Source organism: Ascaphus truei, chromosome 12 (genome assembly GCF_040206685.1).
Source record: "Ascaphus truei isolate aAscTru1 chromosome 12, aAscTru1.hap1, whole genome shotgun sequence".
Lineage (NCBI taxonomy): Eukaryota > Metazoa > Chordata > Amphibia > Anura > Ascaphidae > Ascaphus > Ascaphus truei.
This window is the reverse complement of record NC_134494.1, coordinates 40250358-40277252: the sequence shown is the minus strand read 5'-3', so window position 1 is coordinate 40277252 and position 26895 is coordinate 40250358. Positions and strand designations below refer to the sequence as shown.

General features: G+C 53.2%; 1 protein-coding gene across 7 annotated transcripts in view; it reads left to right on the top strand.

Annotated features, from left to right (window-relative positions):
* Positions 1-26637, top strand: part of SLC39A13 (solute carrier family 39 member 13) — a 128817-nt gene extending 102180 nt beyond the window's left edge. The window contains exons 1-12 of one of the 7 annotated variants that reach the window (XM_075567468.1): positions 8043-8137; positions 14252-14372; positions 16163-16297; positions 16721-16941; positions 17108-17221; positions 18292-18416; positions 19248-19331; positions 19425-19514; positions 19601-19651; positions 19822-19954; positions 20118-20217; positions 22226-26637. In XM_075567468.1, coding sequence (XP_075423583.1) covers positions 16182-16297; positions 16721-16941; positions 17108-17221; positions 18292-18416; positions 19248-19331; positions 19425-19514; positions 19601-19651; positions 19822-19954; positions 20118-20217; positions 22226-22301 — 1110 coding nt within the window. In that variant the 5' untranslated portion in view covers positions 8043-8137; positions 14252-14372; positions 16163-16181 and the 3' untranslated portion in view covers positions 22302-26637. Of the gene's footprint in view, positions 1-8042; positions 8138-10926; positions 11072-13036; positions 13350-14251; positions 14373-16162; positions 16298-16720; positions 16942-17107; positions 17222-18291; positions 18417-19247; positions 19332-19424; positions 19515-19600; positions 19652-19821; positions 19955-20089; positions 20218-22225 lie in introns of those variants that run through there. The other 6 variants (XM_075567467.1, XM_075567470.1, XM_075567469.1 and 3 more) reach the window with 6 other exon arrangements.
* Positions 26638-26895: the final 258 nt, after the last annotated feature.

Below are 26895 nucleotides of genomic sequence, written 5' to 3'. Positions count from 1 at the left end.
AAAGGTAATACCTGTATACACATACACCCCCAGAGAGGTAATACCGGTATACACATACACGCCCAGAGAGGTAATACCGGTATACGCATACACGCCCAGAGAGGTAATACCGGTATACACATACACACCCAGAGAGGTAATACCGGTATACACATACAAGCCCAGAGAGGTAATACCGGTATACACATACACGCCCAGAGAGGTAATACCGGTATACACATACACACCCAGAGAGGTAATACCGTTATACACATACACGCCCAGAGAGGTAATACCGGTATACACATACACGCCCAGAGAGGTAATACCGGACACATACACCCCCAGAGAGGTAATACCGGTATACACATACACGCCCAGAAAGGTAATACCGGTATACACATACACCCCCAGAGAGGTAATACCGGTATACACATACACGCCCAGAGAGGTAATACCGGTATACACATACACGCCCAGAGAGGTAATACCGGTCAGTATACACATACACGCCCAGAGATGTAATACCGGTATACACATACACGCCCAGAGAGGTAATACCGGTATACACATACACGCCCAGAGAGGTAATACCGGTATACACATACACGCCCAGAGAGGTAATACCGGTCAGTATACACATACACGCCCAGAGAGGTAATACCGGTATACACATGTGTAACTGAGCCACTGATTTAGCCACCTGTGCTGAACCAGGGATAACCTCAAAACCTGACCTCTTAGTAGCCCTTGAGGACTGGAGTTGGCCTCCGCTGCCCTAAGATATGTCAAGTTTTAGTTGCCCCAAAAATGAGAAATAGAATATTATTCTGACTGGAGGGACCACTGAAATGAATGCATTATATTAGATTCTTATACACAAAGGCGACGGTGTAAAGCTAAAAAGGACCAGTGTTTGCACTTCACATTAATATTACAACATGTTCTCGCAGGAGAGCAAATTCCCTGATGTCATAGGCTGTGTCCCCGCTACCGCTGAGCGAGCGGCGCTTTTTGCGATTACATACATATATAGCTACTCAAAGAAACAAACACACACACAGAAAGGACACAGACAGACATACTGTACACTCACTCTCATACACAGATAGACACACACACCTCTGCTGCATGACACACACACACACACCTCTGCTGCATGCTTTTCCTCCGCTCTTTGGCCCCACCCCCAGGCTCCTGCCACCTCCTGATTGGTTACTGCTGTGTAATTCAGCCAATCAGAAGCTGCCCAGCCCCCTAGCAGCAGCAGCCCTGCTCTATCCCATGTCCGGTATTATCTCTCATATTTTACCGGACAGGGGAAGCACATACCGGCCTGTCCGGTTCCGTACCGGACACCTGCAACCCTAATCTCACCAGTATGTGACAAACTTTAAATGCATGCATTTGTTTGTATGTTGTGGCCCCTGATACCGTGCGGCCCCTGATACCGTGCGGCCCCTGATACCGTGCGGCCCCTGATACCGTGCGGCCCCTGATACCGTGCGGCCCCTGATACCGTGTGGCCCCTCATACCGTGTGGCCCCTCATACTGTGCGGCCCCTGATACCGTGCGGCCCCTGATACCGTGAGACCCCTCATACTGTGTGGCCCCTCATACTGTGTGGCCCCTCATACTGTGTGGCCCCTGATACCGTGTGGCCCCTGATACCGTGAAGCCCCTCATACTGTGTGGCCCCTGATACCGTGCGGCCCCTCATACTGTGTGGCCCCTCATACTGTGTGGCCCCTGATACCGTGAAGCCCCTGATACTGTGTGGCCCCTCATACTGTGTGGACCCTGATACCGTGAGCCCCCAAGCTGTAGCTTAGTTAGCTTATGTGTAAGTCCATCACTGCCTGTAGTGTTTCATGTTGACAAACACCCTCCTCCTAAGGCCAGGCCCCCGGTGCCTGCTGCAGCGCGCGCAGGGACAAGAACCGCCCCGCACTGGGGCCGGGCTCGCTACCTGCCTCGTCCGCCGCGCTCAAAACTGTGTTCAGGACATGCGACTGAGCGTTTGTCACGCCCCCCCCCCGGGCGTGTCAGCCAATGAGGGCGAACCTGCCGGGTGACATCATGGCCGCGCCCCCCGTCTTTCCCCCTGCAGCTCATCGCAGCTGCACGGCCCGCCAGCCCGGCAGGACCGCGTGCGGACACCGGGGCCTCAGCCTGACCCAGTCAGACCTTTGAGGAATGAGAGCTGGCCTGTGCGCGCAGCAATTCTCGTGCCAAACTCACACTGGAAATGAATAACGCATTATGGCCCAGATCCACAAACAGGGGGCGAAACATTAGCAACTTAGCAGCCTCCGCTCCCAGACTTGTGAGTGGGTGTAAAAGCATGCGCAAGCTTAGCACCTTCTATGGATCTGATGCAGCAAGTCTTACACACCAGTGCCCCCATGTGGACACTACCTGCTACTGCACTCCCTAAGAAACAACTGGTTCAGTGAGTCCAGGGCCATATTTACAGTAGTAGGGTCACTAGGTGTCCAGTGTTGAACCGGACTGTCCTGTATAAAATGAGGGGTAATATTGGACATGTATGTGCCCGGTATTACCTCTCTGGACATGTATGTGTCCGGTATTACCTCTCTGGACATGTATGTGTCCGGTATTGCCTCTCTGGGCGTGGATGTGTCCGGTATTACCTCTCTGGGCGTGTATGTGTATACCGGTATTACCTCTCTGGGCGTGTATGTGTATACCGGTATTACCTCTCTGGGTGTGTATGTGTATACCGGTATTACCTCTCTGGGCGTGTATGTGTATACCGGTATTACCTCTCTGGGAGTGTATGTGTATACCGGTATTACCTCTCTGGGCGTGTATGTGTATACCGGTATTACCTCTCTGGGAGTGTATGTGTATACCGGTATTACCTCTCTGGGCGTGTATGTGTATACCGGTATTACCTCTCTGGGCGTGTATGTGTATACCGGTATTACCTCTCTGGGTGTGTATGTGTATACCGGTATTACCTCTCTGGGCGTGGATGTGTATACCGGTATTACCTCTCTGGGCGTGTATGTGTATACCGGTATTACCTCTCTGGGCGTATATGTGTATACCGGTATTACCTCTCTGGGCGTGTATGTGTATACCGGTATTTCCTTTCTGGACGTGTATGTGTATACCGGTATTACCTCTCTGGGCGTGTATGTGTATACCGGTATTACCTCTCTGGGCGTGTATGTGTATACCGGTATTACCTCTCTGGACATGTATGTGTATACCGGTATTACCTCTCTGGACATGTATGTGTATACCGGTATTGCCTCTCTGGACATGGGACCTGACCGACTTGGGGGGCCGCGAGATTTCCCAGAGCAGCGAGAGAGCAGGGCTGCTGATAGGGGGCTGGGCAGCTTCCTTCATCCTCATTGGCTGCATTACCCAGCAGCAACTAATCAGGAGGAGGTATCAGGAGCCTGGGGATGGTGCCAAGGAGAGGAGGAAACAGCATGGAGCGGAGTGAGGTGAGAGGTGTGTGTCTCGAGTGTCGCACCTTTCACCATTGTGTCCAGTATTTTTGGAGAAGCCGCATGGCACGCCCTGGTACTAAACGGCTCATTGAAGTGAATGGGGTGTATGGTTCCCTGTATCTTAGCATTGCTTAGTAAGTCCCCGGGTGCCGTCAGTGAGATTTCAGGGCGAAGCGTTGGCTTTTGTGCTCTCCTGAGGACGCTGCTAAACCTTGTGAGTCAGAATTCATTCTCTGCTTTGGCAAAATGGCACCTCCGTTCCAAAAAGAGAAATACCGGAGCCACCTGTGCTGAAGCTGGGATATCCTGAGAACCTGACCAGTTGGGGGAGGCTTGAGGACTGGAGTTGAGCTCCCCTGTGCTGAAGCAGTGATAGCCTGAGAACCTGACCTGTTGGGGGTGCTTGAGAACTGCAGTTGAGCACCCCTGTGCTGAAGAATACACAAGGACAAATTAACCCTTGTATCTCCTTGATCCGTAATGGAAAATGGAATTTCATCTCCCTGTTTCTCAAATAAGAAAAGTTACATGCAGTTGTGTGAAAAAGAAAGTACACCCTCTTTGAATTCTATGGTGTTACATATCAGGACATAATAACAATCATCCGTTCCTTAGCAGGTCTTAAAATTAGGTAAATACAACCTCAGATGAACAACAACACATGGCATATTACACCGTGTCATGATTTAACAAAAATAAAGCCAAAATGGAGAAGCCATGTGTGAAAAACGAAGTACACCCTTACTGCTTCCATAGGAATTAAGATGCTAAGTAGCAGACAGGTGCTGCTAATCAAATGCCCTTGATTAATTGATCATCAGCAAGTGTGACCACCTCTATAAAAGCCGAAGTTTTAGCAGTTTGCTGGTCTGGAGCATTCAGGTGTGTGGTAACACAATGGCAAGGAGGAAAGACATCAGCAATGATCTTAGAGAAGCAATTGTTGCTGCCCATCAATCTGGGAAGGATTATAAAGCCATTTCCAAACTATTTAAAGTCCATCATTCTACAGTGAGAAAGATTATTCAAAAGTGGAAAACATTCAAGACAGTTGCAAAACTTCCCAGGAGTGGATGTCCCAGCAAATTCACCCCATGGTCAGACCGTGCAATGCTCAGCGAAATTGCAAAAAAACCAAGGAGTTACATCTCAGACTCTACAGGCCTCAGCATGTTAAATGTTAAAGTTCATGGCAGTACAATTAGAAAAAAGACTGAACAAGTATGGTTTGTTTGGAAGGGTTGCCAGGAGAAAGCCTATTCTCTCTAAAAAGAACATGGCAGCATGGCTTAGGTTTGCAAAGTTTCATCTGAACAAACCACAAGACTTCTGGAACAATGTCCTTTGGACAGACGAGACCAAAGTGGAGATGTTTGGCCATAATGCACAGCGCCACGTTTGGCAAAAACCAAACAGCATATCAGCATAAACACCTCATTCCAACTGTCAAGCACGGTGGTGGAGGGGTGATTATTTGGCCTTGTTTTGCAGCCACAGGACCTGGGAACCTTGCAGTCATTGAGTCGACCATGAACTCCTCTGTATACCAAAGTATTTTAGTGTCAAATGTGAGGCCATCTTTCCGACAGCTAAAGCTTGGCCGAAATTGGGTCATGACAATGATCCCAAGCACACCAGCAAATCTACAACAGAATGGCTGAAAAAGTAAAGAATCAAGGTGTTGCAATGGCCCAGTCAAAGTCCAGACCTCAACCCGATTGAAATGCTGTGGCTGGACCTTAAGAGAGCTGTGCATAAACAAATGCCCACAAACCTCAATGAACTGAAGCAACGTTGTAAAGAAGAGTGGGCCAAAATTCCTCCACAACGATGTGAGAGACTGATAAAGTCATACAGAAAACGATTACTTCAAGTTATTGCTGCTAAAGGTGGTTCTACAAGCTATTGAATCATAAGGTATACTTAGTTTTTCCCACATGGCTTCTCCATTTTGGCTTTATTTTTTTAAATAAATCACGGTGTAATATGTCATGTGTTGTACAGTAGTTCATCTGAAGTTGTATTTACCTAATTTTAAGACCTGCTAAGGAACAGATGATTGTTATTATGTCCTGATATGTAAAATCATAGAATTGAAAGAGGGTGTACTTTCTTTTTCACATAACTGTAAATGACATGTAGCGCACTTTCCCCCACCCCTGGGAGATATGGCGGCTACGGGGTGTGTGGTGCATTACCTGTAGCGCACAGGAGGCCTGAACCTCCACTGCTGGGAGCCTGGGGTGTACCTGATCCGTCTGGTGACAGCGCCTCCACCTGTGCGGGATCCTACTATGTTGGATAACCCCGTCACAGGACCCAATGCAATAATACACACTGATAAAGATAACAGTTTACTGTATGCATATGCAAAAGTAATAACAATACCACACCTCCACACCAAATAGGCCACGCAAGGCCGTAACCCCACAGTGCCCTCCAACAGTGTCCACACTCTGATGGGATATACCCCAACGTACTGAGGTGCCCTTGGGCACCCAACCACCCTGGTGTCCACAAGAGAGCCCACCCAAAGTATGTGTGACAGCGCTGCCCACCAGCGCGTGTTAAAGTTGGTGCACTTGTAGGTGTGATATATGCCGGGTACTCCAGCACACGGTAGCGCCGACTGAAGACAAGGGGCCGTCCGGTCCCACGCTGTCGTCGTCATCAGTGATGAGTCTGCCTCCACGTGGGGTGGTGTCCAGCTGGAGGGTCCCACCGTAATAGTCTCTCTCTTGGTGTGGTGATCTGGTCCCACACCACCGGATGCAAGGTCTCCGCTGCGTTCTGGCTGCGTCCCTCACACTTGAACCACAGGGGCAGTGTTCCCAACTACTGGGCCTGTCCCTGCAGCAACTACAAGCTCAAAGAGTGTGTGTGGGATAGCGCGCTTCCGTGTGTTGGGGCCCATTCGTGCACTTGGTTAATACCCCCCTGGTCTTAGTCCAGACCAGGACAAATAGTAGAACTCCTCAGATCGGCTACGTGGTTTCATGCCGCAATCTGCTGCTCCTTTCCTGGATGAATCCTTTGGCGGATGCCTCTGGAGGGGCCTCCCGTTGGATGTTACCCCTATAAATAGTCTCTATCCATGAGTCTTGGTCTGCTCCCTTGCAACAGGTCGCACTTCTTCTTCAGGCAATGTCCAGCAGCATATCTCTCACTATTAGTACTGTGGAGAGAGTCCCTATCTGAGGGCCTTTCCCTACAGTATGAGATGTTCACAGTATCTACTGGGGCTCAGGGGATCTATCTGGGACCTTGGGGGGGTACCTGGCCTAGTCCAAAGGAGCACTGCTCCATGGACCCTACCTACACCCTCTCTGTCTGGATCCCAACTGACCTATGACCTCCCAGCGCGCGAACTGTATCTTCCTGGAGCAAGAGGCCCTTGCAGCCCTATTGGCTGTGTGTAGTCAGCTGACTGCCTGCCCCTATGCATTATGGGGCTTGTAGTCCCCGCAGAGCCTCTATTCTATTGCAGCCGCGTGCGCCTACTATTTTGCACATGCGCGACACTGTCATGGCCGCTGCAACTCTTCTGCGCCTCCGCACACACACAACCAAACATGGCACCGCCCTGCAGAGGGAGCCGCCGGCGAGCCCGTCGCCTCCTATACCTCCCTGCAACATCCCTCGTGGCAACAGAGGTAAGGGGGGAAACGGGAGACCGGAGGGGACCGGGTTACACAAGTAATAGCGGCAAAAATGTTCACGTTAATATAGAGATATTGGGTTAGGTTCACCATAGGAAGCAGACAGCCCATAATGTTAGGGTGACCAGATTTTCAAAATGAAAAACCGGGACACATAAAAAAATTTATTTATAAAACAAATTACATCACGTGACACCCCCCGTTGCCATGACATCGAGACACTGACATTAGGCGGTGACATGTTGCCATGACAATGTGGCATCACGTGATGCCTCGGCGCCATAATGCGTCCCGTTGTCATGACCCCCACACACCCAGAGCCACTGCCCCCCACACCCACACACAGAGCCACACCCACACACAGAGCCACACACACACACACAGAGCCACTGACCCACAGAGCCAAACACAGAGCCACACACAGAGCCACACATTTTCTGTGTGTTCTGCTCAGCGACACAGACCATGTTATGGGACTCTCAGTCTCAATCACTGCCAGAAAGGCATTATTCATACCATAACAGTGCTGTTATCATGTATCACTAATGAGAAGACTGCCCAACCGCGACGTGAGTGTCACCGAGAAGAGGCAACATGTTTCCATTACATTGTTTTCTTTGTGCAAACACCCAAATCCCAGCCATCTGTATCCTGGGCAGTTCTAACCCCGGATATAATCACAGTCATTATTAATAATGAATCAGGAGATCACTTGGTTGTACAGTAATGAGTTCCTAGTGAATTGGGTGTCATTTGATGACCCAAGTAACACTAATACAGCTGTCCCGGAAATGTACCCTTTTATTTACACTCCCCCACGAGGCTGCAGCCGGAAACACCACTTACCAAGCCGTCCCCCGAGCGCTGTGGCACCACCGTAGTGGTTCCGGGGGAGGTGACACGTGGCTAGGAGAGGGGAGGAGAGAGGGCGGGGGTTGATGGCAGGGACCTGGAGGGGAGAGGGCGGAGGCGGCTGGTGATGGCAGGGACCGAGAGGAGGACTGAGAGCGGTAACGGGAATCCTCTTTATACCCCCCAGCGGGTCTTAAAATTATCAGGGCAGGGAGGAGGTGGGAAGGGGCCGGGGAGTTTAGGGATTATAGGGAGGGGTCAGGGAGGTGAGAAGTTATAGGGGGCAGGGGGGGTCGTTAGGGAGTATAGGGGGCAGTGAGGTGAGGTGAAGGGAATGGGTATAGGGTCGTGAGGGGGTATAAGGGGCAGTAAGGAGAATGGGTGGGTATAAGGGGCAGTAAGGAGAATGGGTATAGGGGGCGGTGAGGGGGTATAGGGGGCAGTGAGGTGAGGGGGTGTAAGGGGCAGTGAGGCGAGGGGGTGTAAGGGGCAGTAAGGAGAATGGGTATAAGGGGCAGTAAGGTGAGTGGGTATAAGGGGCAGTAAGGAGAATGGGTATAGGGGGCGGTGAGGGGGTGTAAGGAGAATGGGTATAGGGGCGAGGGAGTGTAAGGGGCAGAAAGGAGAATGGGTAGAAGGGGCAGTAAGGTGAGTGGGTATAATGGGCAGTAAGTTGAGTGGGTATAAGGGGCAGTAAGGTGAGTGGGTATAAAGGGCAGTGAGGTGAATGGGTATAAAGGGCAGTGAGGGGAATGGGTATAGAGGGCAGAGAGGTGAGTTAGTATAGGGGGCAGTGAGGTGAATGGGTATAAAGGGCAGTGAGGTGAATGGGTATAAAGGGCAGTGAGGGGAATGGGTATAGGGGGCAGTGAGGTGAGTTAGTATAGGGTGCAGTGAGGTGGATGGGTATAAAGGGCAGTGAAGTGGATGGGTATAGGGGTAAGTGGGTAAAGGGGGCAGTGAGGTGAGTGGGTATAGGAGGCGGTGAGGTGAAGGGGTATAGGGGGCAGGAGGGGTGCCTGGGTATAGGGGGAAGTGAGGTGAGGCGCTATACGGGCAGGTGAGGTGAGGGGGTATAGGCGTAGGTGAGTGGGCATAGGGGGCAGTGAGGTGAAGGGGTATAGGGGGCAGGAGGGGTAAGGGGGTATAGGAGGCAGTGGGGTGAAGGGGTATAGGGGCAGGAGGGGTGAGTGTGTATAGGGGTAAGTGAGGTGAGGGGTATAGGGGAGCCATAGGGGTGAGGGTATAGGATGCAGTGAGATGAGGGGGTATAGGGGCAAGAGGGTTGAGGGGGTATAGGGGCAGGAGGGGTGAGGGGGTATAGGGGTAAGTGCAGTGAAGATATATAGGGGCTATAGGGACGTGAGGGGGTGTAGGGGGCTGTGAAGGGGTATAGTGGGAGTGAGGTGAAGGCGTATAGGGGGCAGTGAGGTGAAGGCGTATAGGGGGCAGTGAGGTGAGGGTATAGGGGGCAGTGAGGTGAGGGTATAGGGGGCAGTGAGGGGTTATTGGAGGCAGTGAGGTGAGGGGGGTATAGGGGCAGTGAGTTGAGGAGGTATAGAGGGCAGTGAGGGGGTATATGGGGCAGTAAGGTTATAGGGGGCAGTGAGGAGCTGGTATAGGGGGCAGTGAGGAGCTGGTATAGGGGGCTGTGGGGGGGTATAGGGGGCTGTGAAATGAAGGGGTATCGGGGGCTGTGAAGGGGTATCGAGGGGCTGTGAAGGGGTATCGGGGGCTGTGAGGGGGTATCGGGGGGCTGTGAGGGGGTATCGGGGGGCTGTGAAGGGGTATCGGGGGGCTGTGAAGTGGTATAGGGGCAGTGAGGTGAGGAGGTACAGGGGCAGTGAGTGGGTATAGGGGTCTGTGAGGGGTGTAGGGGCGGTGAGGTGGTATAGGGGGCGGTGAGGTGAAGGTATAGGGTGAGGGTATAGGGGGCTGTGAAGGAGTATAGGGGCAGTGAGGTGAGGGGGTATAGGGGGCTGTGAAGGGGTATAGGCGGCTGTGAAGGGGTATAGGGGGCTGTGAAGGAGTATAGGGGGCAGTGAGGTGAGGAGGTACAGGGGCAGTGAGTGGGTATAGGGGTCTGTGAGGGGTGTAGGGGCGGTGAGGTGGTATAGGGGGCGGTGAGGTGAGGGTATAGGGGGCTGTGAAGGAGTATAGGGGCAGTGAGGTGAGGGGGTATAGGGGGCTGTGAAGGAGTATAGGGGGCAGTGAGGTGAAGGGGTATAGGGGGCGGTGAGGTGAGGAGGTATAGGGGCAGTGAGGTGAGGGTGTATAGGGGCTGTGTGGGTATACGGGGTAGTGAAGGTATATTCGGCAGTGAAGTGAGGGGGTATATGGGGCAATGAGGTGAGGGGATATAGGGGGCAGTGAGGTGTGGGGGTTTAGGGGTCAGTGAGGTGATCGGGTATAGGGGTCATTGAGGTGAGGTGGTATAGCGGGCAGTGAGGTGAGGTGAGGGGGTATATGGGGCAGTGAGGTGAGGCGTATAGGGGGCAGTGAGGTGAGGGGGTATAGGGGGCAGTGAGGTGAGGGGGTATAGGGGGCAGTGAGGTGAGGGGGTATAGGGGGCAGTGAGGTGAGGGGGTATAGGGGGCAGTGAGGTGAGGGGGTATAGGGGGCAGTGAGGTGAGGGGGTATAGGGGGCAGTGAGGTGAGGGGGTATAGGGGGCAGTGAGGTGAGGGGGTATAGGGGGCAGTGAGGTGAGGGGGTATAGGGGGCAGTGAGGTGAGGGGGTATAGGGGCAGTGAGGTGAGGGGGTATAGGGGTCAGTGAGGTGAGGGGGTATAGGGATCAGTGAGGTGAGAGGGTATAGGGGGCAGTGAGGTGAGGAGGTATAGGGGGCAGTGAGGGTATATGGGGCATTGAGGTGAGGGGTATATGAGGCAGTTAGGTGAGGGGTATAGGGGTCAGTGAGGTGAGGGGGTATAGGGGGCTGTGAGGGGTATAAGGTGCAGTAAGGGTATAGGGGACAGTGAGCGATCTAGGACATTTCGTCGCGGCCATTTTGCTACCACGAAGTCACGGTCGGCGTTTAGCCGCCACTCGGCTCGTCGCAGAGACATCTCTCCGCCGGCCGTTTCGCGCTAAGGTAAGTCTCTTACCTTACCCTAAAAAAAAACTAATCTTAACACTACTCCCACCCTAACCCGCCCGGAAACGCCTAACCCTAACACGCCCGAAAACGCCTCACCCTAACACGCCCGAAAACGCCTCACCCTAACCCGCCCGGAAACGCCCCACCCTGAAACGCCTCGCCCTAACCCGCCATGAAACGCCTCGCCCTAACCTGCCCGGAAACGCCCCACCCTGAAACGCCTCACCCTAACCCGCCATGAAACGCCTCGCCCTAACCTGCCCGGAAACGCCCCACCCTGAAACGCCTCGCCCTAACCCGCCATGAAACGCCTCGCCCTAACCTGCCCGGAAACGCCCCACCCTGAAACGCCTCGCCCTAACCCGCCATGAAACGCCTCGCCCTAACCTGCCCGGAAACGCCCCACCCTGAAACGCCTCACCCTAACCCGCCCTGAAACGCCTCACCCTAACCCGCCCGGAAACGCCTCACCCTAACCTGCCCGGAAACGCCTCACCCTGAAACGCCTCACCCTAACCCGCCCGGAAACGCCTCACCCTGAAACGCCTCACCCTAACCTGCCCGGAAACGCCTCACCCTGAAACGCCTCACCCTAACCTGCCCGGAAACGCCTCACCCTGAAACGCCTCACCCTAACTCGTCCTGAAACGCCTCACCCTTACCCGCCCGGAAACGTCTCACCCTGAAACGCCTCACCCTAACTCGTCCTGAAACACCTCACCCTAACTCGCCCTGAAACGACTCACCCTAACCCGCCCTGAAACGCCTCGCCCTAACCCGCCCTGAAACGCCTCGCCCTAACCCGCCCTGAAACGCCTCGCCCTAACCCGCACTGAAACGCCTCGCCCTAACCCGCCCTGAAATGCCTCGCCCTGAAACGCCTCGCCCTAACCCGCCCTGAAACGCCTCGCCCTAACCCGCCCTGAAACGCCCCGCCCTGAAACGCCTCGCCCTAACCCGCCCTGAAACGCCTCGCCCTAACCCGCCCTGAAACGCCTCGCCCTAACGCGCCCGGAAACGCCTCGCCCTAACCCGCCCTGAATCGCCTCGCCCTAACCGCCTGGGAACGCCTCGCCCTAACCCGCCTGGAAACGCCTCGCTCTGAAACGCCTCGCCCTAACCCGCCTGGAAACGCCTCGCTCTGAAACGCCTCGCCCTAACCCGCCTGGAAACGCCTCGCTCTGAAACGCCTCGCCCTAACCCGCCTGGAAACGCCTCGCTCTGAAACGCCTCAACCTAACCCGCCTGGAAACGCCTCGCTCTGAAACGCCTCGCCCTAACCCGCCCTGAAACGCCTCGCCCTAACCGCCTGGGAACGCCTTGCCCTAACCCGCCCTGAAACGCCTCACCCTAACCTGCCCTGAAACGCCTCAACCTAACCCGCCTGGATACGCCTCGCCCTAACCCGCCCTGAAACGCCTCGCTCTGAAACGCCTCACCCTAACCCGCCCTGAAACGCCTCGCCCTAACCCGCCCGGAAACGCCTCGCCCTAACCCGCCCTGAAACGCCTCGCTCTGAAACGCCTCACCCTAACCCGCCCTGAAACGCCTCGCCCTAACCCGCCTGGATACGCTTCGCCCTAACCCACCTGGAAACGCCTCGCTCTGAAACGCCTCACCCTAACCCGCCCTGAAACGCCTCGCCCTAACCCGCCTGGATACGCCTCGCCCTAACCCGCCCTGAAACGCCTCGCCCTAACCCGCCCTGAAACGCCTCGCCCTAACCCGCCCTGAAACGCCTCGCCCTAACCCGCCCTGAAACGCCTCGCCCTAACCCGCCTGGATACGCCTCGCCCTAACCCGCCCTGAAACGCCTCGCCCTAACCCGCCCTGAAACGCCTCGCCCTAACCCGCCTGGATACGCTTCGCCCTAACCCACCTGGAAACGCCTCGCTCTGAAACGCCTCGCCCTAACCCGCCTGGATACGCCTCGCCCTGAAACGCCTCGCCCTGAAACGCCTCGCCCTAACCCGCCCTGAAACGCCTCGCTCTGAAACGCCTCGCCCTAACCCGCCTGGATACGCCTCGCCCTAACCCACCTGGAAACGCCTCGCCCGGAAACGCCACACCTTAACCCTCCTGGAAACGCCTCGCCCTGATTCCGTACCTTAAAAACCTAACCGCTAATACCCCTTAAATTAACTTACCATTGTCGAAACGGCCGGCGGCGGAGTCTCCAGCGGAGGAGCGGCGGCTCCCTCCTGCCCAAATGCCGGCGCTGACTTTGTCCCGGCATAACGGCCGTGACTAAAAGCCCGATTCTGGCAGTGAGGTGAGTGACTGGGGGCGGGATGGGACAGGTGAGGTGGGGTATAGGGGACAGGTGAGGTGGGGTATAGGGGACAGGTGAGGTGGGGTATAAGGGACAGGTGAGGTGGGGTATAGGGGACAGGTGAGGTGGGTATAGGGGACAGGTGAGGTGGGGTATAGGGGACAGGTGAGGTGGGGTATAGGGGACAGGTGAGGTGGGGTATAGGGGACAGGTGAGGTGGGGTATAGGGGACAGGTGAGGTGGGGTATAGGGGACAGGTGAGGTGGGGTATAGGGGACAGGTGAAGTGGGTATAGGGGACAGGTGAGGTGGGGTATAGGGGACAGGTGAGGTGGGATATAGGGGACAGGTGAGGTGGGGTATAGGGGACAGGTGAGGTGGGGTATAGGGGACAGGTGAGGTATAGGGGACAGGTGAGGTGGGGTATAGGGGAAAGGTGAGGTGGGGTATAGGGGACAGGTGAGGTGAGGTATAGGGGACAGGTGAGGTGGGATACAGGGGGACAGGTGAGGTGGGATACAGGGGGACAGGTGAGATGGGATACAGGGGGGCAGGTGAGGTGGGATACAGGGGGGCAGGTGAGGATACAGGGGGGCAGGTGAGGGGATACAGGGGGCAGGTGAGGGGATACAAGGGGGCAGGTGAGGGGATACAAGGGGGCAGGTGAGGTGGGGTATAGGGGACAGGTGAGGGTATATAGGGGGGCAGGTGAGGTGACTGTATCCGTATACACGGGGTAGGTATATAGGGGGTAGGTGGGGTGGTGTGATTGGGTATAGGGGACAGGTGTAGGGGGAATAGGAGGCAGTGAGGTAAGTAGATGTGACTTTCAGGGTGTTATCGAGGGGGTATATGTGACAGATATTATTTGAGGCCTTATAGAGAGGCTTGTGCCATTGGCAGGCGGAATTAAAAGGCAACCTACCTGGGGTACTGAGAGTGACACAGCGTAACTATCAAGATTGGGATCAAGAGGATTGGAGAGATGGAGGAAGTATCTCCCACACGCTGCAGCCCTCCTGGGGTATATAGCCTGACCCTGCAGCCCTCCTGGGGTATCTAGCCTGACCCTGCAGCCCTCCTGGGGTATCTAGCCTGACCCTGAAGCCCTCCTGGGGTATCTAGGCAGACCTTGCAGCCCCCCTGGGGTATCTAGGCAGACCCTTGCAGCCCCCCTGGGGTATCTAGGCAGACCCTTGCAGCCCCCCTGGGGTATCTAGGCAGACCTTGCAGCCCCCCTGGGGTATCTAGGCAGACCTTGCAGCCCTCCCGGGGTATCTAGCCAGACCCTGCTGCCTTCCCGGGGTATCTAGTTAGACCCTGCACCCCTCTTGTGGTATCTAGCCACACCCTGCAGCCCTCCTGGGGTATCTAGCCACACCCTGCAGCCCTCTCGGGGTATCTAGCCAGACCCTGCTGCCCTCCCGGGGTATCTAGCCAGACCCTGCTGCCCTCCCGGGGTATCTAGCCAGACCCTGCTGCCCTCCCGGGGTATCTAGCCAGACTCTGCAGCCCTCCCGGGGTATCTAGCCAGACCCCTCTGCCCTCCCGGGGTATCTAGCCAGACCCCGCAGCCCTCCCGGGGTATCTAGCCAGACCCCGCAGCCCTCCCGGGGTATCTAGCCAGACCCCGCAGCCCTCCCGGGGTATCTAGCCAGACCCTGCTTCCCTCCCGGGGTATCTAGCCAGACCCCGCTGCCCTCCCGGGGTATCTAGCCAGACCCCGCTGCCCTCCCGGGGTATCTAGCCAGACCCCGCTGCCCTCCCGGGGTATCTAGCCAGACCCCGCTGCCCTCCCGGGGTATCTAGCCAGACCCCGCTGCCCTCCCGGGGTATCTAGCCAGACCCCGCTGCCCTCCCGGGGTATCTAGCCAGACCCTGCTGCCCTCCCGGGGTATCTAGCCAGACCCCGCTGCCCTCCCGGGGTATCTAGCCAGACCCCGCTGCCCTCCCCGGGTATCTAGCCAGACCCCGCTGCCCTCCCGGGGTATCTAGCCAGACCCTGCAGCCCTCCCGGGGTATCTAGCCAGACCCTGCAGCCCTCCTGGGGTATCTAGCCAGACCCCCTTGCCCTCCCGGGGTATCTAGCCAGACCCCCTTGCCCTCCCGGGGTATCTAGCCAGACCCCCCTGCCCTCCCGGGGTATCTAGCCAGGCCCTGCCGGGGTATCTAGCCAGACCCTGCTGCCCTCCCGGGGTATCTAGCCAGACCCTGCTGCCCTGCCGGGGTATCTAGCCAGACCCTGCTGCCCTCCCGGGGTATCTAGCCAGACCCTGCTGCCCTCCCGGGGTATCTAGCCAGACCCTGCTGCCCTCCCGGGGTATCTAGCCAGACCCGCTGCCCTCCCGGGGTATCTAGCCAGACCCCGCTGCCCTCCCGGGGTATCTAGCCAGACCCGCTGCCCTCCCGGGGTATCTAGCCAGACCCCGCTGCCCTCCCGGGGTATCTAGCCAGACCCCGCTGCCCTCCCGGGGTATCTAGCCAGACCCCGCTGCCCTCCCGGGGTATCTAGCCAGACCCCGCTGCCCTCCCGGGGTATCTAGCCAGACCCCGCTGCCCTCCCGGGGTATCTAGCCAGACCCTGCACCCCTCCCGGGGTATCTAGCCAGACCCCGCTGCCCTCCCGGGGTATCTAGCCAGACCCTGCACCCCTCCCGGGGTATCTAGCCAGACCCCGCTGCCCTCCCGGGGTATCTAGCCAGACCTTGCAGCGGGCATCTCCTTTGACAGCTCGGCCTATTCTGTTTCTTCCCACGTGGTCTTCTGACCCCTCACCCTTCTCACCTTGGCTCCTGTAACTATCCTTAATTTCAGCCCTTCTGAAGCGGTGCTAATGGCGGACTCGCTTTCTTATCCCGGATGGTACCCCTGTGTGTTCCCACTTACTCCCTTGGCGTGCTTGACCTGTAGCAGAGTGGTTGGGGTGTTTGCATTGAAATGTACAAGCTTGTGAGTCCCATTCCAGCCGGGATTAGGTTGGGTTTAGAAAGCTCTACACAAGGAGTGGCCAACTCCAGTCCTCAAGGGCCACCAACAGGTCAGGTTTAAAGGATATCCCTGCGTCGGCACAGGTGGCTCAATCAGTCCCTGCTTCAGCTCAGGTGGCTCAATCAGAGGCTCAGCTGATTTGAGCCACCTGTGCTGAAGCTGGGACATCCTGAGAACCTGTCCTGTTAGTGGCCCTTGAGGACTGGAGTTGGCCGCCCCTGCTCTACACTATAATTTTATCTATTAGGAACACAACTTACAACATCTGTACACTCCTGAGCAAATCCCTTTATCTGATACTTGAAAACAAGGTGTATATATCATTTTTTTGGGGGGAGGGGTCAACCATGCTAATAAAAATGACCCCATGCTGTCTCCGTGCAGGACGATGTGGGGGAGAATTGTGCCGTTGCTGTGCCTTGCGTGCCTGGGGCCTCAGCTCAGCGACGCGTGCACCCCGGGCAGCCGTGCATGTGAGAATCCCGCCTTCTCTTCCGGAGACGCCTGGCTCTGCTCTCTGATTGGCTCCCTGCTTGTGGGGCTCAGCGGGGTGTTGCCCCTGCTGGTGATTCCAGTCGAGGCTGGTGCGGTGCTCAGGTCTAAAGGTAAGTGCAACGCCAAAACCCTCCCCTCAACCCCCCCCTACATTCACTCAAACGTTCTCTTGGCCGCCCCCCCGAGTTTGTCAGAGTTTAAATGCATAACCCCAAAAATGTTTCCCCGTCTGCACAGCACTGTGTAGTGAAACACACCCTTTTTCTTTTCTTGCAGAGGGCTCCCAAAGGCTTAAACAGCTCCTGAGCTTTGCCATTGGTGGGTTACTGGGTGATGTGTTCGTGCACCTTCTACCCGAGGCCTGGGCTTATACCTGCAGTGCCAACACAGGTACATCATATACAGCCATACAGTGCCAAAATAACACACATACGTCTCTCTGTGTCTCTCTGTCATGGTGATGTACCAACACAGGTAATCAAGATATCCCAAACACACACACGTATGTAGGTATGTATCTCTCTCCCTCTCCCTCTCCCTGTCAAGAAAGACACACAGCGCACCAGAGGTGAGTATCCAAATAGGTACTGTATATTAAAACGCCGCACCCAACGTGACGCAGAAACGTACATTTAAAATAATAAAAATGCGCTCAGCTGAAGATCCAGAAAGGAGTGAGTGCGGAGATGGAATTCAGGCAGGACCTGGAGCGCCGGATGCCCCGACCACAACGCCAAGCGGACAGCGGCGAGGGCACAAGCCGCGTCACAGCGTGTAACACACCAACGGGACAACGTACGACGTTGGATATGCGAAGGCTGGTAACAATACCTCAACCAGTTTTGCACATACTCCGTGTTCCCCCCAGCTGAAGATGCGCTCATTCCTTTCTGGATCTTCCGCTGAGCGCATTTTTATTATTTTAAATGTAAGTTTCTGCTATACGTTTGTGTGTGTGTTTAATATACCTATTTCAATACTCACCTCTGGCGCGCTGTGTGTCTTTCTTCTCATACGTATATACCTATATACATACCCTACAAGTGTCCATACTCCATCAACTGTCCGACCACAGGAGCTGAGTATAGAAGTATCATTACCCAATATTCTGTCCGGCCAGTAAAGGTAGTGAGCAAATACCGAAGGTGCCGGTCACTCCTTGCAGAGCAGCCATTATTGTGCCCCTTTAAATATGTTTAGCACATGTCTGTTTCACTGAGCACCTAAGTCTAGACCTGCACACACATGCCGGTGTGTAACAAGTCCAAACAGGAACCCATGTCTGTGTGTGGCAAATCAGGATGTGCACACGCGTGCCGGCGTGTACACACGTGCCGGATGTGTGCAGTGCCTGCAGGTATCGGAAAGGTGTATGATTGTTCCTGCAGGGAGTGTGCAGTAATTACACGTGTCTGTTCCTGCAGGGAGTGTGCAGTAATTACACGTGTCTGTTCCTGCAGGGAGTGCGCAGTCTCTGCAGCAGCAGAGGCTCCTCGGGCTGTGGGTTATCATTGGATTCCTCGCCTTCCTGATGCTTGAGAAAGCCTTTCTGTGCGATCAGCAGCCGGACACCGACTCCACGCCGGTGAGGAAGTCGCATGGGCAGATACGGAGAGTGGTCGTGTGATTGGCTGAGGAAGGGTTAATAAGTGCAGAGCAATGAATTCTTACATAGCAACAAGGGCAACTAGAAGGCGCTCATGGGAAGTGCGTGTGTGCAGGAGGGGGGGCAATGTGCCTGGCTGCCAGATATATGGAATAAAGTCCGGATTCTGTGTTTGCCGCAATGCACGAGTAACTAGGAGACAATGAGAGTTCACATCAAGTCCCATTAAACTCTTCAGTGCAGAAAGGAGTTTAACTGTTCCTATCTCTCCCATATTCTGTCCTCTTTCCTTGCATGGCCCCTCCATATTACAAGAAGGGAGCATTTATAAAGCAGAGAGCCTTATAACTGAGGTAGAGTCCCCCCCCCCACCCCGTCATTGTGAATCAAAACAAGACAGAATCACAGAAACATAAGTTAATGCTGCAGACCAAGCAATATCCTACGTGTGTGTTTTTAGTAAATCAGTTCTGTACAATGAGAAAATACTTTTAGCATTTTTTGTGTAACGTGAATTTTTTGTTTCTATAGCAACCATTTACAAAGTCACATCCCCTTCCTCTTCTGAAACAGGCTCTGGCACACCCCTTTTTGAACCCTGCCCTCTTTCTAGCAGTGCACCAATTGTATCTAGTGACTGCCTGGTCACATGATCTTCCCCACAGAACTTTGCATCTTTGTTCCTCTTCTGCAGCACTGACCGCCATTTAGTGAACCCCCGAGCCGAATATTTGCCCATTTAAAGGCACTGGTTACCAATTTTTTCAGGCATAAAAAGTGACTGACTAGCTCTCTCTGGTCCGGTTTCAGAATGCGAGTCTGTTGAATGGAAAACATGACCCAAGCACGAAGCAGGGGGCTCTGGGGCAGAAACCCGCAGGCAGCAGCATCAAGGCAAGTTTTCCGGTCATACACGTGCCAACTTAACTTGTACCAGCAAAGCTCCAGTCTGGTCATTCGGGTGATCTGTCCAATCCCTTCTTATAGGCCAGCGGGTACCTCAATCTGTTGGCCAACACCATCGATAACTTCACACATGGGATGGCTGTGGCTGGCAGCTTCCTGGTCAGTAAGAAGGTAGGTGCTGGGACTTGCCACTTTCTGAGGCCCAGAACTGCTGTGTGTATTTCTCAGCTAATCACACGCGATATTCCCCTTTCCAGGTGGGGATCCTCACGACTCTGGCAATCCTGTTACACGAGATCCCCCACGAGGTGAGAGTGTCTTCTCTAAGCGTTGGGAGTTTTTTTTTTGCTCCCCTTTGCCCCGCGCACAGTTCTTGTGCCGCCTTCCTCCAGCTCCGCGTGCATCTTTTTCCCCTAGTCCCCGCGCGTCCTCCCACCTCCTCTCCCAGCCCCTCACCGGCTGCCGCTCTCCTGCGCAGGTTGGAGATTTCGCCATCCTGCTCCGCGCCGGGTTCGATCGCTGGAGTGCAGCCAAGATGCAGCTGACGACGGCACTCGGCGGGATCTTTGGAGCCGGCTTTGCAATCTGCGCTCAGTCACCTAAGGGAGCAGGTAAAGGCTTGGGTGGGGGGTGGGGGGTGGGCGGTAACTTTGGGATCCTCAGAGGACATTTCCATCGGATGAACGGGCTTCATACCCAGAACAGTAACCGAACATCCTCCGCATTGCTGTCCTCCCCCGTTGTAGTGATGGCTTGCTCCGCTTGTCCCCACAGAAGAAACAGTGGCTTGGATTCTACCATTTACATCTGGGGGGTTCCTGTACATCGCATTGGTCAACGTGCTGCCGGACCTCCTAGAGGAGAAAGATGCCTGGTGAGTGTGTTGGTGCAGGGACCTCCTTGTTGGCTGCGGTATCAGTAAGGTTAGCGTGGTAACGTTTCGGAGGGCTGAAGGACGGTAGCTTGGTGTTAATATCACTGCCCCATGAAGCTCTTCTTGTGACTTTGGGTCAGTCTCATTATCTTAACGTACCTCAAACATTAGAATTAGACTAAGTATTATTCGTGGGATCTTTCGCCGTGCAGTGCGCACCATGCTGACGCCATGTAAATTATCTTAATAAGAGGGTCCACGTTCTCTGGCACAGGGGTGCACAGCTATGTCATTGGGAGAGAAGGACAGGGAAGTGTCGGACTGTGTGTAAAGGGTCGTCTTCCCGGTAAGGGGAGCGCTTGTGGACCACGTTGCGGATAGGACAAATAGAAAATACAAATAATGGTGTAGCCAGTCGCGAACTTCTATCTAAAAAATGTCTGTCCCACTCACAGATTTCTTGGGGTTTAAAATGGCATGTTAGAGCTGCACCTCTCTCTGATGGGAGCACGGCAGTGGATCCTCCCCTGGGAAATGTGTGTTCAGATCCAGTGTTTCTCGAAAAGCAAAGAGAACTCACAATGGTGTAGTACTGTATGTCTATAAAAATATATTGCACGCAAACAGATTTCAACGTTTTCACTCGCATTTAAACATATAGTGCATTGGAGAGGACTGGTTGAAGATCGCTGGTGCTCTGCCGGTCTCTAGCTGCTAACACCTTCGCTTCCGCATACGTCACTTCCTGTGACGACTATAGTCAGGGCGGATGTAGCTTCTCTGGTCACTCGGCTACCAGAAGTCTGATCTCCGGTCCTCACAGGCACAGATTCAACGCGTTTCGCCTGGGCTTCGTCAGGAACCATGTCTCCTATCACCATCTCTTACTATTTATAGTAAATGCCTTACTTTAATTCATTAATCAGTTCTTAATTAATTACTGAAAAAAGTGTTCATAGTGACTAATGCATATTTTATATTCTGCCGTTCAACACACAACAAAAGATCAAAGAAGCAGAATGGGGAAGCAGCAGTGAATGAATATAATGAATACATAATAAAACTATAAGAGTAACTCATTATTCTATGATTATATACGTATATTAATACGCAAATAATTAATCTGTACATCATTTTATAAAATCACTAACAATTCACAATATATAATGTATTCAGAATAATCTAAAAATAACGACGCTTGATATATATAAAATAAAATGGCTTGTCGCAGCTCTATTTATCAGTTACTTTTGAGGGATATATTCATTGTAAAGCAGAATTTGTTATCTATATGTTGGAGTGCCCTTGTGGCCTCCAATATATAGGCTGTGCCTCAAGACCTTTAAGTGGGCCCATTTTAGAACATTTGGGGAACATCAGAAAAGGTTTTTTTTAACACACGTCTCCAAATTCATCATAAGTCTGACCCCAAATGTCTCACTTTTAAAGGCATTGAGCATGTACTTAGGAATGGGAGGGGTGCTGATAGGTTAAAATGGTCTAGCCAAAAGGGAGACCTTTTGGTTTCACAAGATGCAGAATCTGGTGCCAAAAGGTTTAAATGTGGATATAGACATTGGTGCAACCACAAGAAATCTGTGAGTGGGACAAACTCCTATTTTTAGATAGAAGTTCACTTTCACGACTGGCTACACCATTATTTGTATTTTCTATTTCTCCTATCCACAACGTGGTCCACGAGCGCTCCCCTTACCTGGAAGACGACGCACTAGTTTGGGACCGGTGGACGGTCCATCTAAAGTGTTCAGAGCTGCTGTATCATTACCGTATTCACATTTTCCTTTTTTCACTAGTTTTTGGTCAAGGTTGTATACACTATTTAATTTTTGGGTATTAGCACTTGCTTTGTATTAGGTTTAATTTGCAATGTGAAACAATCAGATCTAGGAGCACCCGGTTACACCCCCCACCCCCCTTTTTTCTGTGTGTAAAGGGAGCTGTGCCTCGGTTGTGATTACCTGTGTACAATATGATTCCTTTGTGCCAGGAGCTCGCTGATCCAGGTGTGCCTGATAGCCTGTGGGATCGCTGTGATGACCATCTTGTCATTGACGGTGGAATGACAGGAGTGCTTCACCACCCACGGACGAGATCACCCAGCAATACCTAGCCGGAGTTCAATAAAGTATGTGGTGCGGTGCACAGCCGAGCTCACTCACAGGACAGTCCTCATGGAGGGCCCACTCATGGTACGGTTACAACAAGCTGGCGCTCACCAGACTGTCATCTCCAAGTTCCACTCTACAGGTGTGGTCACGGGAACCAGGACTGAACAACAAGCACAGCACTGAGCGAGGGAGCACAGCTTACTGACACTCCTCCTCTACATGGGGTTCACCCTCCTAAGAGAACGTACGCATTTCTTCTCGGGCATGTGCATTTCTCTCCTGTATCTATGTGCGTCTATCTCTTCTCTCCTGTATCTGTGCGTCTCTCTTCTCTCTCCTCTATGTGTGCGTCTCTCTTCTCTCTCCTGTATGTATGTGTGCGTCTCTCTTCTCCTGTATGTATGTGTGCGTCTCTCTTCTCTCTCCTGTATGTATGTGTGCGTCTCTCTTCTCCTGTATGTATGTGTGCGTCTCTCTTCTCTCTCCTGTATGTGTGCGTCTCTCTTCTCTCTCCTGTATGTGTGCGTCTCTCTTCTCCTGTATGTATGTTTGCGTCTATCTCTTACCCGTCTCTTCTCTTTGTTTTTCCTCTCTCCTTTCAAAATGTGCCGTTTATCTGGCTGTGTTCCTCACTTTTCTGTGTGTTTCTGCTTCTCCGCTGTGTGTATTTTTCTTCTGTGCCTCTCTCCTGTGTTTATATCTGTGAATCACGGTGTGTGTCCGAGACTTATTCATGGAACACGTGAATGGTAAGATGCACACAATATTAGTTACTTCGCCACGGAGACCAGGTTCTTTGTAAACCCGCAGAGAGGGAAAAACACGTTGCTTTTATTAGCTGAATTTTTTTTTAAAAACAAAACGTAAACTTCCAGGTCCCTGTCTGATTGCACATGCCTAAAGATAACAATGGTGGTTACTGTTACAGATTTTATACCTAGACATTTCAGAAGCATTACTGGTTTTAAAGCAAGTAGTTTATATAACAAAGTTTATTTCTTGAGAACAATAACTTTGCACATAAGTTGGGGGTTCTTCTTTAAATGAGCTCACTAGGTCTTTTCAACAGAAGTTACAGGGCAGAGGGTCTGAATGTATACAGAAGAAGGCTTTAAACACACACACACGCGCGCAAACCGACTGTATCCGGATACAGCACATGGCTCTGCCTAACACACACACACACACACACACACACACACTGACTGTATCCGGATACTGCACATGGCTCTGCCTAACACACACACCGACTGTATCCGGATACTGCACATGGCTCTGCCTAACACACACACACAGCGACTGTATCCGGATACAGCACATGGCTCTGCCTAACACACACACCGACTGTATCCGGATACAGCACATGGCTCTGCCTAACACACACACCGACTGTATCCGGATACTGCACATGGCTCTGCCTAACACACACACACACACAGCGACTGTATCCGGATACAGCACATGGCTCTGCCTAACACACACACACAGCGACTGTATCCGGATACAGCACATGGCTCTGCCTAACACACACCGTGACTGTATTCGGATACAGCACATGGCTCTGCCTAACACGCACACAGCGACTGTATCCGGATACAGCACATGGCTCTGCCTAACACACACACTGACTGTATCCGGATACAGCACATGGCTCTGCCTAACACGCACACAGCGACTGTATCCGGATACAGCACATGGCTCTGCCTAACACACACACTGACTGTATCCGGATACAGCACATGGCTCTGCCTAACACACACCGTGACTGTATCCGGATACTGCACATGGCTCTGCCTAACACACACACACAGCGACTGTATCTGGATACAGCACATGGCTCTGCCTAACACACGCACACAGCGACTGTAACCGGATACAGCACATGGCTCTGCCTAACACACACACACCGACTGTATCCGGATACTGCACATGGCTCTGCCTAACACACACACACACACAGCGACTGTATCCGGATACAGCACATGGCTCTGCCTAACACACGCACACAGCGACTGTAACCGGATACAGCACATGGCTCTGCCTAACACACACACACCGACTGTATCCGGATACTGCACATGGCTCTGCCTAACACACACACACACACAGCGACTGTATCCGGATACAGCACATGGCTCTGCCTAACACACACACCGACTGTATCCGGATACAGCACATGGCTCTGCCTAACACACACACACCGGCTGTATCCGGATACTGCACATGGCTCTGCCTAACACACACACACACACACACACAGCGACTGTATCCGGATACAGCACATGGCTCTGCCTAACACACACACACAGCGACTGTATCCGGATACTGCACATGGCTCTGCCTAACACACACCGTGACTGTATTCGGATACAGCACATGGCTCTGCCTAACACACACACTGACTGTATCCGGATACAGCACATGGCTCTGCCTAACACACACCGTGACTGTATCCGGATACAGCACATGGCTCTGCCTAACACACACCGTGACTGTATCCGGATACAGCACATGGCTCTGCCTAACACACGCACACAGCGACTGTATCTGGATACAGCACATGGCTCTGCCTAACACACACAGCGACTGTATCCGGATACAGCACATGGCTCTGCCTAACACACACCGTGACTGTATCCGGATACAGCACATGGCTCTGCCTAACACACGCACACAGCGACTGTAACCGGATACAGCACATGGCTCTGTCTAACACACACAGCGACTGTATCCGGATACAGCACAGGGCTCTGCCTAACACACACACTGACTGTATCCGGATACAGCACATGGCTCTGCCTAACACACACACTGACTGTATCCGGATACAGCACATGGCTCTGCCTAACACACGCACACCGTGACTGTATCCGGATACAGCACATGGCTCTGCCTAACACACGCACACAGCGACTGTATCCGGATACAGCACATGGCTCTGCCTAACACACGCACACAGCGACTGTAACCGGATACAGCACATGGCTCTGCCTAACACACGCACACAGTAACTGTATCCGGATACAGCACATGGCTCTGCCTAACACACGCACACACACAGCGACTGTATCCGGATACTGCACATGGCTCTGCCTAACACACGCACACAGCGACTGTAACCGGATACAGCACAGGGCTCTGCCTAACACACGCACACAGTAACTGTATCCGGATACAGCACATGGCTCTGCCTAACACGCACACAGCGACTGTATCCGGATACAGCACATGGCTCTGCCTAACACGCACACAGCGACTGTATCCGGATACTGCACATGGCTCTGCCTAACACACACACACACCGACTGTATCCGGATACAGCACATGGCTCTGCCTAACACACGCACACCGTGACTGTATCCGGATACAGCACATGGCTCTGCCTAACACACACCGTGACTGTATCCGGATACAGCACATGGCTCTGCCTAACACACACACACAGCGACTGTATCCGGATACAGCACATGGCTCTGCCTAACACACACCGTGACTGTATCCAGATACAGCACATGGCTCTGCCTAACACACACACACACACAGCGACTGTATCCGGATACTGCACATGGCTCTGCCTAACACACACACACCGACTGTATCCGGATACAGCACATGGCTCTGCCTAACACACGCACACCGTGACTGTATCCGGATACAGCACATGGCTCTGCCTAACACACACCGTGACTGTATCCGGATACAGCACATGGCTCTGCCTAACACACACCGTGACTGTATCCGGATACTGCACATGGCTCTGCCTAACACACACACACAGCGACTGTATCCGGATACAGCACATGGCTCTGCCTAACACACACCGTGACTGTATCCGGATACAGCACATGGCTCTGCCTAACACACACCGTGACTGTATCCAGATACAGCACATGGCTCTGCCTAACACACACACACACACACAGCGACTGTATCCGGATACAGCACATGGCTCTGCCTAACACACACCGTGACTGTATCCGGATACAGCACATGGCTCTGCCTAACACACACCGTGACTTGCCATTTGTGGGTTACTTCTATTGTCTGTCAGATCGATCTACAGCTCGGAAAGAAATGGAGGCCATTGAGCGAGGAAGCCCCCTACACGCTGATGTGAGGGTCCGCGTGACTCGTTACACGGGATAGTTATAGAGATGCGGTTTTTACATGGGTCAGCATAGATCTTATTTTGCATACCTCCTTTTTATGAACACTATATTGAGAGTTTTATTATATTCTTCCACTTTTGCATGAAGTCTATGAATAAAGAAATGTTTCTATTTATTCCAGATACACAAGGACTCGCCTCGTCTTATTACACAGAGGGAAATGTATGTGCTATGGGGTCCTCTTGTGGGACTTGTTAAATTCTGTAGGGTTGGAGTTCTCATCTCCTCAAGACCCCCCCAACAGGTCTGGTTTTGAGGATCTCTGCTTCAGCACAGGTGGCTCCGTCAAAGACTAAGCCACTGATTGAGCCACCTGTGCTGAAGCAGGGTTATCCTGAAAACCTGACCTGTTGATGGCCCTTGAGGACTGGAGTTGAGAA